Here is a 13,974-nt window from a genome sequence, read left to right as displayed (position 1 = left end):
ACAGAGAACTACTATGACTGCTAGCCTTTAATTTTCCCATGTGACAGCACTTTTCGCTCAAACCCTCGTCTATATCTAGCCATTCACTCCCTGTAACTGTATTCAGCACTAGTCCTCTGAGAAATAACCAGTACACTGTCATTTAAACAACAAAAGCGTGTAAAGTTACACACCGCCAGAGCAGAATGGGAAGCTCTATCTTAGGGGAAACAGGTGATGCACATTCCCAGACCGGTTAAGCTCTGTCCCATAATCCAAATCAGCGGCAGCGGCAGCCGCAGTCTACGATATTACAGTTCAACATGCAGATTAACCTTGAGCCCTCAATCTGGCTCTGACGTTGTATGAGGATAGAGAAGCAGCTAATTTAAACAGGCATTAGATCAGAGCACGAATAACAATGCCAGAAAGGACAGCAACCAGGAAAGCCAAATATACCAATCCAAAAAATGGCCTTAAGAATCCATAACTAAAGTAATGATGCATTAGACAACATGTACAGTACTAAATTCAATAGATTTGGTGGCAGCACAGTGCAAAATAGCACATTTGAAGAGATATCCACTCGCTGGATTGGATGCACCATGCAAAAGAAAAGGTTTTCAGTTACCATGGGCATTGTAGAAATGCCCTAATTACTTTCATCCATGCTTCATTTATTTCTCAATAGAAAGAGTCCAGTAACAGGAGAATTACCAAGTGTAAAATATTCAACTGGCAATAATTTGTCTGCCCACATGAGGCAATCACGTATAATAAAACGCCATTTTATAGGCTACTGATAACAGGCCACTTAATCCCAAGAGAATGTACATCATTTTAAACAGATTTTTCAAGAGTGTTGAAAAGTTCTGAAAGGTAAGTGTACATACATAAAAAAAAAATTTCAATAACCTTACCTCCAAAATTCGCTAGTCTCCCCAGCCGTGTGACCGGTACCTTCCGCTCTCTCGCTCTTTCACTAAGCTACAGCGGGAAAGAGCAGGCATTTAGAGTGCGTCATTATGTTATGTGCTTCCAATTACAAATATCCTTTTTTAAACTACTGGACACACAAAATTTAGGATTTTCAGGACTCAATGCTAAGGGTTTTTTCTATTGGCCCTGCCAAAATGTTCACTAGTTCTATAAGACTGCTGTCACTTTAAGAGCAAATGCCCGGATCCAATATAATGTTACACATGCGTTTTATTTAACGTTTTACGTAACTGACTGTTTACGAGGATACTCGCCAATATGGGCATTTTGGCGCAATTCTTTGAGAATATGTCCATTCAAGAACAAGACGACGTGAAAGAAATTATTTGCACGCTGTCTGAGATGCGGCTTTCTCGGCACACACTTCAAGTACAGAGTTCTCTTTCGCGTCTTCTTGTGATTGAGTATTTAGATTGGCAGGGCTTAAAAGCACGTGCAAATGACAAGCCTTTGTGACAATGCAGCACTGGCCAGATCGGGTAAGTGACTGTTCTGCCAACTGTCCCGAGCGTCGTTCGCGCTGGCCCCGGGCCATATCGTCAAGCCCTAATTTTTAATGTTCTTAACTCAAAATATTTAAAAAATGGTGTTTTGTCGTTGCTTTTGTTAGCTTTCTTTCCCAATCAAGCAATTGATAGTAAGATTTAATGTAGGAATGAAAAAAGGGATGATCCCACTGAAATGTCCAGCCAAATTGTTTTGTTCTTTTTGCAGCAAACTGCACTAATCAAAACATTTCATAGGGCCTTCAACAAAATCCAATGAAGTTATTAATTTTTTTGGCCTAGGTGTCTATATCTGCAATCAAATTCTAACTTTAGGTGAACAAACAAATTGCATTGCAACTATTATTATCCTCTGTAAGGCATGACATATATAGGTGGAACAAATGGCTAGTTACTCATGGGTGATGAGGGATTGGAAAAGGTCGCCTGTACCATTTGTTTATGTGGTTTGGAGCCGTCTCTTTTTGCCTGCCTGGCTTTCTCGATGTCCTCAGCCGTAATGCCTCCCACTGAAGAGTGATCCTGGTGATACGACCGCGTCTGTCCGGTGAACTGGCTGGTAGGGTCCTTGTAACCTTTGAACAGGTTTGACTTCCCTGTGGCCTGGCTGTATGTGCTAGCAGCACCTGCGTTAGCGTCCCTGAAAACTGAATCACTGTCCAAACCTCCATGTGCTGCACTCTCAAAGTTCTCCTCTGAAGCTGTGAAGTCATACTTGGAGTCCACGTCTGTGCTGAAATCAGAAACGCTCTGCTGGCCGCCTGTGAACTCCTAAAAAATAAAGTAGATGAACATCATTTGGTTATTTCATGTGCAAATAAATTAAATGAATCCTATATTGTGAATATAGTCATGACTAAAGGGACACAATGTAATACATTTTATAATAAGAGATGAGGTATGCTTTTCTGATATGGAACTTTCAAAGCACTTTGAAATGCACAATCAGTTCCAGAGGCTTTGATAGCACAAACATCTTGGCAGCACACCCTTCTCTCCTATGCTCTGGAAACCCAGGCAGTAATCCAATCTCCAGGTAGGCCTAAATTTCATTTGCATAATCGTATTGTTGGAGTTATTATACCCTAGTGTTGCCTGTTGTGGAGAATAGAAACCTGAGAACAACAGAGGTGCAACCAAACACCATTATAGAGCGCTTCGAATTACACAAAGCCATACAGCTATCAATTAAGAAATAACAGATACACATAACTATATTACCATGAGTCATGGTAAAGCCTTGTTTTTTTTTATGATGATGATGATGATGATAATAATAATATATATTGTTGTTAATATAGCAAAAAAAAATATTGTTGTTGTTATAATAAATTATATATGCTACCATTCAAAATTGGGGTCTGCATTTACAGCAAAATAAACACTATTGTGAAATGATATTACATTTTCAATTTTCAGCAGCTAATACTCCAGTCTTTAGTGTCACATGATCCTTCAGAAATCATTCTAATATGCTGATTTCTTGCTCAAGAAACATTTCTTATTATTAATGATGAAAACAGTTTGTGGAAACTATGATACATGCTTCTCAGATAAATCGAAAAGCTCAAAAGAGGAGCATTTATTTGAAGTAGAGGGTGCGTCTCAATCAGCTCCCTTTGTTGTGAATCAGTATATTGTGAGGTCAGGCTCTGGTAAGGACAGTCAGGACCATGGCTCACTACACATTGGGACATTGATGGCTCTATTTCTGGCGACGACAACGTCCTCAATGTACAACATCACCACTGGTATTTATGAACAACAGCAGAACTGATATCTTTGACATTATTTGTTCATGTTATTTAAAGACCATTATGTTACATACTTTTGCTTGTTACATATACGTGCAACATTTCAGCCGTAAATCAATGTATAAATGTTAGCTAGATTATGTTCTGTTCTAGCAATTAGGGATGGGCATTTTTCAAAAATTTTGTATTCGAATATTTTGTTCTCATAAAAATCGAATCTTCGTTCATTTAAAAGACGTTTAACGAGAAAGAAGTTTTAAAAAAAAAAGTTTTTGTCACCATTTCTAAACAAGCTTACGATTAAGCAATATACATATCGAGCTTACTATATATCTTAAGGTTTTCTTTTAGTTGAAAACATTAAACAGTAAACAAAAAATATAAAGAACAAAAGCATTTAAGCTCAAGAAGCGCGAACAGAAAAAAACACTAATAAAGCAGACTGCGCAGTTATCGTACAGAACGTACATATATACTCGAGGCAGCATATGGTTATCGTGTTTATACTGTTTCACGTTCATGTTGAGAGAAACAATATCCACATGCTCGAGTGAGAAAACGCGCTGCGTTGCCGCTGACAGACGTTGCAGAGACACCAAGATAACGGTTTGCTAAGCGAAGTTTCTAACAACACTTTGCGTTTTCTATTCTTAAACCTGTCATGCGAGTTAGTGCTTGGGATTTATCATGGACTCACTGCATTAACGGCCAGCAAAGCAACGTAGTAAAATTCGAATTAGTATTTTATTTTTTTAATAATACAGATCAAGCCAAGGCTCTCCGTGGACGGGCTCTGGAATTACTAACAGATCGAATATTCGAATATTCGTGCACATCCCTACTAGCAATGTATGTTTGTTTATGCTGAAATATAATTAAATATTATTTTGTATATTGTATCAATCGCATGTCATTATGTGTAGTGAGTTGGCTCACGTGATTTATGTTTCGCGCTTCAGAACTTCCGTTAGTGAGCATCGATGCCCCTGGTTTTCACATTAGGGAATGTTTCAGTGCAATGGAATGTTTTCACAATTTTGACAGCCCTTAAAATGTCCGACTCCCTAATCAGTGCCCTGACTACTGACCTAGAGAGTTGATTGAGACCCACCCAGATTTTTTGTAACACTTTAAATGCCTGTCACTTTTGATCAATTAAATGCATTATTAATGCTTTTAATAAAATCTTGACCCCCTAACATTGAACGGTAGTGTAAATAATAATCAAAGTAATATAAATTATTATTATCCAAAAACTTCAGAAGCAAAAGACTGTTTACATTTGCAGTGGTCTGTAGCAACTTGCCTCAATTGCATGATAAATAATATAGAATGTAACTGTTGCATGGTCACAGGTGCAAGGAAGTACACTGCCTATTTTACAACGACATCAAACATGGCTCATCCAATCAAATTCATACCCAGAACTTTCCATCTTATAATGAAAACTAATATCTTTTATAGTGGAAACCCACCTGGATCTTCTGCATGGCCACGCTCATGCCCTCTTCAGCCGTCATTTGCATGCTGTGGCTCACAGCTTGGACCCCTCCAGTGCGCAAAGAGCTGGCCTGGGTCTCGATCACGGCCTGGCTGAGCTTGGCTAAACCCCTCATCAGCAACAACATGTCGCCTGCCATGATGGTTCCTCTTTACACCTTCTGTACCAGAGAGAAGGAAGTGATTCAATCGCCTCAACCTCAACCTCAACCGTTTTTAAGCAAACAATCATTGTGGAAATCTGTCATGCACTAATTTGGTTTAAAAATAAAAGAATGAAAAATAAAACAAATATAATAACATTGGCCATGTTACTGAAATAATTAATATAGGCTAACACATAAATTACATTGATTAATATAAACATTGATAATAAGAAATATTTCTTGAGAACCAAATTAGAATATTAGAATGATTTCTGAAGAATCATGTGACACTGAAGACTGGAGTAATTACATCTTAAAATATATTAATATATATTAATATATTATATTAAAATATAAAAAACAGCTATTTTAACTTATTTCACAATATTTTATCATCTCATACTCATACATAATTTATTTTATTTTTTTAACGGCCCATAAAATACATTGGCGGCCCATTCGTTTGGTTTTGTTTAATTGGCGGCGCTGGGTTTGTCCCGGTGTAATGCATTGGTCCAAAAAAGTCAGTGTTAGTTTTTTTTTTCTGACAGACCAGCTCATGAAACACGTAGATCAGCGGCCCATTGGTTCTTTTCTTGATTGACACTGGGCTGGCCCAATCACAGCTTTAAACGAGTGAGCGAGCGTGCGAGCGTGCAGCAGTGTCAGTGTGTATCTGTCAAAATAGTCAGCGAGATGGAGAAGAAACGCAAGGAATGTGCAGAGAAATAGCGTGAAAAAATAGAACCAGGCCCTTAAAGCAGACGCTTTATGTGTCAAAATATATGTTTTCTGACCTTCATCAGCTCCTGTGGCAGATGATGATAGTGAGGAGGATCAGGAGAGAGATGAGAGAGTGTAGAGCCTGCGGTAAGCAGAACTACTTTCAAAACACTTAGGCTATGTCATGAGTGTAGGAACCCATAACCGAGTTACAGATTATTTCCACATCTGCATAGTTGACGATTACCGCAGTTCACTAGAAATCTAATGAGAGGCGTTTGTAAACCATGTTTTCCGCCAAAATAAAAGCTTGATGCAGTTTGCGTCAAAATAAAAGATCATGTGCTTATCTCTTTCAAGTATAGAAATTGGTACAAAACTAATGAAAGTTTCCTTTATTTTTTAGTGTATTTGTTTTACAAAATATGGCTATTACTGTCATTGGATTAATATTATAACTATTATTATGTAGTAGGTGTAATGTAAATAGAGGTTTGAATTTTTCTTTGTTTAATTTGCACACTGAATATGGGTTGGAGCTTTTAATTTTGAACTCTCAAAGTGCACCAGATTGATGAATTTAACATTAAAATGCACAACATTTTCTCACGGGGGGGCATGCCCCCCAACCCCCCTAGAAGGACCAAGGTCCACCCACCACAGTTTTACCAAAACTCCTGTAAGAAACACTTGTATTGCTATGCCAATGCAGATTATAGCTTGTTTTAGGATTCACCACTGTGAAGTATAGTTCAACTGTATTAATAAATGTCGAAATTTTTACTTATTTCATCTGTTAACTCTGACTCGTTCCTATACTCACTCATTACATGGCATTAGTGGTTTTAATGAATAGGAGTTGGTATGCATATAATTAAGGGCGTGCAAAGATGGGTGGTGTTTATGATCATATAGTGGGCCGGTCTGGGCCAAAATGCCCGGGCCGATTTTTTGTCCCAGTCCAGCCCTGCACCAAACTAACATAGGCGGTTGACATGAGATATATATTGTATGGGGACCGTAATATGTAAACAGAATGTCTTTAAATCAACACCGGAGTGTCATCATGGGGCATCAAGAAAACAGCTGTTATCACCATTCTTGGCAGCTCTATTAAAGGTTAAACGTTTTAACGATGACACAAGTCTCAAAGCCTTTAGCCAATGACTAACTGTCTTACAAAGTGGCTGCAGACACTAAATCAATCACAAGAAGCATATGAGGAGCTATGAACCTGTGATTCAGCCCAAGCACTACTGTAAAACTTCATGATGAACGTTTTTTTTTATATTCTGCCAGCTCGCAACTATAAAATGCTCTTTACTTACACAGCAACTTGGAAAACAAGCGGTTTTGCACCAGTAAACTCTTCAAAGCGCAGACACAAATAAGCTTAACTGAGGGGAGGGGTTGGATGAGAGCCTGACTATCCTTTAAATAAAAGGGCTTTAAACTTGGCCTCTTTCCTGAGGTAAAGGTTCTCCAACAAGGACAAATTCTCTCAAACAGACCTTGAGCAACCCGTCTGGATATAAACACACCTCGTGTGAAAATAGGTCAAAATTTAGACTTAATTCTACAATGTGATCATTCCTCAATAGCCAACAGGAAGATACAGCACTAGGAAACAAGGAAGGAATTATCCTGATTTTATTTCAGATTTAACCCTACTAACACATGGATAACTCAATAGAGAGGCGGCTTGCAGCATCAGGATGTTTGCTTTAGTCTTTCTACGCCGTTTATGATTAACAATAGCAATATACAGCAAGTCTTGATAAACAATACACAAGTGACTTTTCATTTAGTTACAATCAAGCTTACTGATTTTGGCCCTGGGTGTAAACTAACACTTCAAACATATGTGGTAATCCACTTTTTGTACCCTAATCTAGTGAACTAGGTGTGGTCTGGCAATACAGCAGCATTCTAACTGGAGACTGTACTGTTACACATGAGTAAGGCTGCACATGCCTGGACATATCTGCATATTTGCAACTGAGACATTTAGCATGTCAAACTGACAATGCTTGCTGCAAACAATAAACGCTCAGTTGGTAAACGGAGGAACATGTTGCTTATGCTCACCAACGATGCATGTATTTGATTGAAAATACAGTATAAATATGGCAAAATATTATTAAAATTGAAAATAATATTCTATTTTGATATATTTTAAAGTGGAATTTATTCCAAAACTGGATTTTCTGCATCATTACTCCAGTCTTCAGTGTCACATGATACTTCAGAAATCATTCTAATATGCTGATCTGCTGCTCAAGAAACTATATATATATAGTATATATACACCCTGCTATTTTGCAAGTTCTCCCACTTAGAAATCATGGAGGGGTCTGAAATTGTCATCGTAGGTGCATGTCCACTGTGAGAGACATAATCTAAAAAAAAAAATCCAGAAATCACTATGTATGATTTTTTAACTATTTATTTGTATGATACAGCTGCAAATAAGTATTTGAACACCTGAGAAAATCAATGTTAATATTTGGTACAGTAGCCTTTGTTTGCAATTACAGAGGTCAAACGTTTCCTGTAGTTTTTCACCAGGTTTGCACACACTGCAGGAGGGATTTTGGCCCACTCCTCCACACAGATCTTCTCTAGATCAGTCAGGTTTCTGGGCTGTCGCTGAGAAACACGGAGTTTGAGCTCCCTCCAAAGATTCTCTATTGGGTTTAGGTCTGGAGACTGGCTAGGCCACACCAAAACCTTGATATGCTTCTTACAGAGCCACTCCTTGGTTATCCTGGCTGTGTGCTTCGGGTCATTGTCATGTTGGAAGACCCAGCCTCGACCCATTTTCAATGCTCTAACTGAGGGAAGGAGGTTGTTCCCCAAAATCTCACAATACATGGCCCCGGTCATCCTCTCCTTAATACAGTGCAGTCGCCCTGTCCCATGTGCAGAAAAACACCCCCATGCTTCACAGTAGGGATGGTGTTCTTGGGATGGTACTCATCATTCTTCTTCCTCCAAACATGTTTAGTGGAATTATGACCAAAAAGTTCTATTTTGGTCTCATCTGACCACATGACTTTCTCCCATGACTCCTCTGGATCATCCAAATGGTCATTGGCAAACTTAAGATGGGCCTTGACATGTTCTGGTTTAAGCAGGGGAACCTTCCGTGCCATGCATGATTTCAAACCATGACGTCTTAGTGTATTACCAACAGTAACCTTGGAAACGGTGGTCCCAGCTCTTTTCAGGTCATTGACCAGCTCCTCCCGTGTAGTTCTGGGCTGATTTCTCACCTTTCTTAGTATCATTGAGACCCCACGAGGTGAGATCTTGCATGGAGCCCCAGTCCGAGGGAGATTGACAGTCATGTTTAGCTTCTTCCATTTTCGAATGATTGCTCCAACAGTGGACCTTTTTTCACCAAGCTGCTTGGCAATTTCCCCGTAGCCCTTTCCAGCCTTGTGGAGGATAATAAATGGAGTGGAGGTGGACATTTTAAAGGCAGACTCAGGCTATGTTTACACGGAAACGATCTGAAGAGAAAACGCAAAAGTGGCGTTGCGTTATCACTTTTTTATTCTGCGTTTAGACGACCGTTATGGGGGGAAATCTACGTGCATATGGTGACGCAAAAGTGTGTGAAATTCGATGTAGTATGCACTCCAGGCGGCTAGGTGGCAATGTGAGAGAGCCAACGTGAGCAGATCGGTGCCTTCACTGTCTAGCAGACTTTTGCGTTTTTACCCTTTAGACGGGAACGTGACGGTGGAGCGTTTTTAAGATTTCCACTCTGGAGGGTGGTTTCACTTTTTTGCGTTTTTAAGCCCCAAAAACGCCGTCGCCGTCTAAATGAAAGGCACATCTGATAAAATATTTTTACGTTTTCACCCGCGAGCGTTCTCGTGTAAACAGGGCCTCACAGGTCTTTGAGGGTCAGAATTCTAGCTGATAGACAGGTGTTCAAATACTTATTTGCAGCTGTATCATACAAATAAATAGTTAAAAAATCATATATTGTGATTTCTGGATTTTTTTTTTTTAGATTATGTCTCTCACAGTGGACATGCACCTACGATGACAATTTCAGACCCCTCCATGATTTCCAAGTGGGAGAACTTGCAAAATAGCAGGGTGTTCAAATACTTATTTTCCTCACTGTATATATATATATATATATATATATATATATATATATATATATATATATATGTGTGTATGTATGAAGAGTTCAGATGCAAAAGCCTCTAAGTGCCATTTGAAATTTTCTTCTAGAATGATAATTTTTATCAAGCTCATATATTTAAAGGGTTAGTTCACCCAAAAATGAAAATTATGTAATTAATGACTCACCCTCATGTCGTTCCAAGCCCGTAAGACCTCCGTTCATCTTCGGAACACAGTTTAACATATTTTAGATTTAGTCCGAGAGCTTTCTGTCCCTCCATTGAAAATGTATGTACGGTATACTGTCCATGTCCAGAAAGCTAATAAAGACATCATCAAAGTAGTCCGAGTGACTACAGTGGCTCAATCTTAAGTTTATAAAGCGACGAGAATACTTTTTGTGCGCAAAAAACAACAAAAATAACGACTTTATTCCACTATTCATTTCCTTCTCTCTGGGCCTCGAGTTTTTTCACGTAGTATAACTGCGCAGCGCATCTGTGTTGTACGTCACACGTAGGCTCACTATTGGCCGACACTGGTCATGTGTGTGATGCGTGTGACGTACAACACAGATGCGCTGCGCTATGAGCCACTGTAGTCACTTGGACTACTTTGATGATGTCTTTATTAGCTTTCTGGACATGGACAGTATACCGTACATACATTTTAAATTTTTGGGTGAACTAACCCTTTAAGTTCAGTAATTTCACTTAAATGGCTATGAAGATTACCTATTAATTTCAATAATTTCACTTAAATGACAATTAATAGGTAATCTTCATTGCCATTTAAGTGAAATTATTGAACTTAAATATACGAGCTTGATAAAAATTATCATTCTAGAAGAAAATTTCAGAATGCACTCTTCATATATATACATACAGTAGTTAACATTTGAAGTGAATCAAAAAAGTTAATCAAGGTTGTCCTAAGACAAGAACGGGTATTGTTCAAAATTCATGCATAATTTTGATCAAAGGTTTTGATCCACTTCAAATGTTGACTACTGTATGTACACACAAACGAGTCCCCAAAAATGATATTACTATGTTTTAAGACAATAACAATGGTTGAAATGTATCACACTGATATAGTTTAGTAGACATAAAATGTAGAAATAAAAAAAATAAGACTCGTACAAACATAGATGACTATGCATAAAGTTCTTCAAAGAAAGTGTCAGAAAATAATAGCCCATTTCATATATCTTTCAACACCCTTTTATTTCCTTTACAGCTAAAACATTGGCTACTCCTCCCTGAAACAGGACAGACTACATACACTCTTAATACACTCTTAAATCACACTGTGGTGTCAAAACCATGACACAAATCACAATCACAAATGTCAGCCATTTTTGGACACCCTTTCTTAAGCACTGTGCAATGCTAGACGATCGACAGCTGATGTGTCACATAGAAAGGGAACTTGATGACAGTCTGTGAAATACGCTTTGAGGGGAAATAACCAAGAGTAAACCCAAACACAATATATAAAAAAACCCAGAGCCAATCAGAGAGTTAGTTAGGGGAAACACCCTTTTCTTTCTGTTTGCAGGAGGCCAGGTTGTGAGTTACTGAATCAAAAACTGTGGCACGTGGTTATTGGTTACTAATATACTAAAAGGATTGTTGACAATTATGGCTGATAACTATACATAAACGTATGAATATATCATAATAATGCATTGATATCTACTAAAATGCACCAATAAACATGTAAAATACTGCAATAATATACATTAAAATATATAAATGAACATAAATAATAGTTGAATTTCTCAAAAATTGAATTAACTGGCAACTGACTGATGCATCAGTTGCAGTGAACCAATAATGCAAAATCAAAACTAGCCATATTAATTGCGCCCATAAGTCATTAAGTTGCGTTCCAAATGAATTTATGAATTTTATAAGGTTATTTTGTCATTAAATAGAGTCTTATAGAGCCTCCCCCTCCGCTACGTAATTAAAGCTGCGAAAGCTGAGTGCATGAAGTGTCCAACATTCCACACTTCATTTTTACAGTTAATTGAGTGCATCATCCCTGTATTTAAAGTGCACTTTTTCTTTTTGGAATTTTTAGTTTGAACACACTATTCACACGATGTATACTACAAAACGGCATAGAATAGTGCATAAATGCACGAATTGTGATGATTTTGTGTAAGATAAGCAAATTTGTGTAAGAAGATTTGTGCAAGATAAAAATCATAAGATGCATTTTAGGACTTACCTGGCATCTGACTGATACATCAGTTGCATTTGCAGTGAAGCGATAATGCAAAATCAAAACAAGCCATATTGTGCCCTTCAGTCCGGTCATTCAAGTTAAAGTATGTATTAGTTCACTGCATATAGTTTATATTGTACGCCACTGGCAAGTGTTTTTACTGTCCAAATATGCTACAACAGTTTACAAATAAGTAATAAAATAAATTTAATTATAATAAAGATATATGCTATTGCATTTAGATTAAATGTATCTTATTTTAAAGATGACCTCACTGCAAAAGAAGGCATGAACTCATTTTTTGTTTTGGTAGTGTATTTTCCAGACAAACCAGATCATGCACACCACATCTCTACCTGTGTGTGCCTGCCAAGTGCCAACCCTTACAGTTTTGCAAGATTTCTGGCACATAATAACACCAGCAATCCTAGAGGAGTTCAAGTGTAGTGTAAACGAACAGGCCTAGTGCTACGACAGAGTTTTGCACACCAATCAACATCGTAATGAATAGACTATAGAATATTACGAGTTCTTTAGTTAAAGGGTTATTAAAATAACATTATATAATGTTCCCAGGACCATGTGGACATGATCAAAACACATGCGCAATGTACGTGCAACCTTACCAATCCATATGCACAGAAATATAACAGTATATAAGTATTAAACACTACTCGAACCCAGATCAAAGTATGGTCCCACGACACGTGTGCTTTGCACGTCTGTTAGCCAGCAATCTAAAGTACACGTTACTTAAAAAACAATCTGCGCTCTTTACAGTGCTGATTTTCATTCGACTTATATGCATTAATAGTTTATCCAGCCAAAGAAATGGATGCATTGGTACTTACTTATGACAAATACGTGTTTGTTTTCAGTGTCCAGCTCCCTGTGTACGCTGGATCTGCGTCCATGAGGTGATATCTGTTTACCCTTCTCGAGAGTGTTTGTCAGAGCTGTTTGGCCCCTCCCCCAGTCGCCTGCTATTGGTTACTCAGTAGACGCGACCCAGTGAGAGAGCAATGCTTGGAAACTTTATCTGCGATTTTATTGGTTGTTTTCTTCTTCAGTCATCGAAGGTTGACCCTTTATATGCTGACAAAGGACAAACATTTTATATTAAACTCTCATTGCGAAGAACGTCTTGAAAATATAACCGCAATACTATGCGATACTAAATTAGTGCGTGATGTGCTTCAATAGCAATATTTTAGGAATATAATTAATTAGTCTGTCTTATTATTTATCCATGAGCAGTTGCATCACATTAAACCGATTCCTACTGCAGTTTTTAACAAATCATAATATTGAAATTACGCATAATTCAATTTCAAAACAACATCATGCACATGCTTGATCGTTTACTGCCCTCTAGTGGTTCAAAAGCCCCAGCCACAGCAGCGTGATGACGTGGCTGTGAGGGATAGACTTGCATCCGCTGTAATAAATAAATAAATAAATAAAATAAAACCTGTATAAAGCTCCTTGGTTACTTATAAATTTCCACAGCTCTGTCTGGACTTTTTTTTATCTACTGAAACTTCTTACAAAAGGTATTTTTGCAGTGTTTCGTCAACAGAACAATCCATAATTAAATAACAGCCTATACAACCCACTGAAGAGATGTCTCTATCCGTCACTGCCTCGCTTTCATTCCCGTTAAAAATCAAATATGGTTGTTGTATTTGTAACATATATATATATATATATATATATATATATATATATATATATATATATATATATTATTATTATTATTATTATTATTATTATTATTATTTTATTTATTTAATTAAAATAAAATAAAATATGGAGCTGATGTGAATAAGGTCTATTGGCCCAAAAAATGCGATTGCCCCCAAAACTATTCACACTAACTAAATAGCATAGAACAAAAATATTTTTTTTCAGGGTATTTGTGAGTAGCCTACATTTTAAAATGGTGTCATTAAGTATAACTAATTATATTATATTATATTATATTAT

At 37.5% G+C, this 13,974-nt stretch overlaps 1 protein-coding gene across 1 annotated transcript in view; it reads right to left on the bottom strand.

Annotated features, from left to right (window-relative positions):
• The window catches only part of coq8aa (coenzyme Q8A-a), a 33,915-nt gene extending 20,949 nt beyond the window's left edge, over window positions 1-12,966 (bottom strand). The window contains exons 1-4 of the mRNA XM_084090530.1: window positions 12,840-12,966; window positions 4,714-4,899; window positions 1,917-2,255; window positions 900-966 (exon numbers count right to left, since the gene is read on the bottom strand). Coding sequence (XP_083946656.1) covers window positions 900-966; window positions 1,917-2,255; window positions 4,714-4,878 — 571 coding nt within the window. The 5' untranslated portion in view covers window positions 4,879-4,899; window positions 12,840-12,966. The remainder of the gene's footprint in view (window positions 1-899; window positions 967-1,916; window positions 2,256-4,713; window positions 4,900-12,839) is intronic.
• Window positions 12,967-13,974: the final 1,008 nt, after the last annotated feature.

This window comes from Abramis brama (genome assembly GCF_963993115.1).
Source record: "Abramis brama genome assembly, chromosome: 18".
In the NCBI taxonomy this organism is placed as follows: Eukaryota; Metazoa; Chordata; class Actinopteri; order Cypriniformes; family Leuciscidae; genus Abramis; species Abramis brama.
This window is presented reverse-complemented; position numbering and strand designations above follow the sequence as displayed.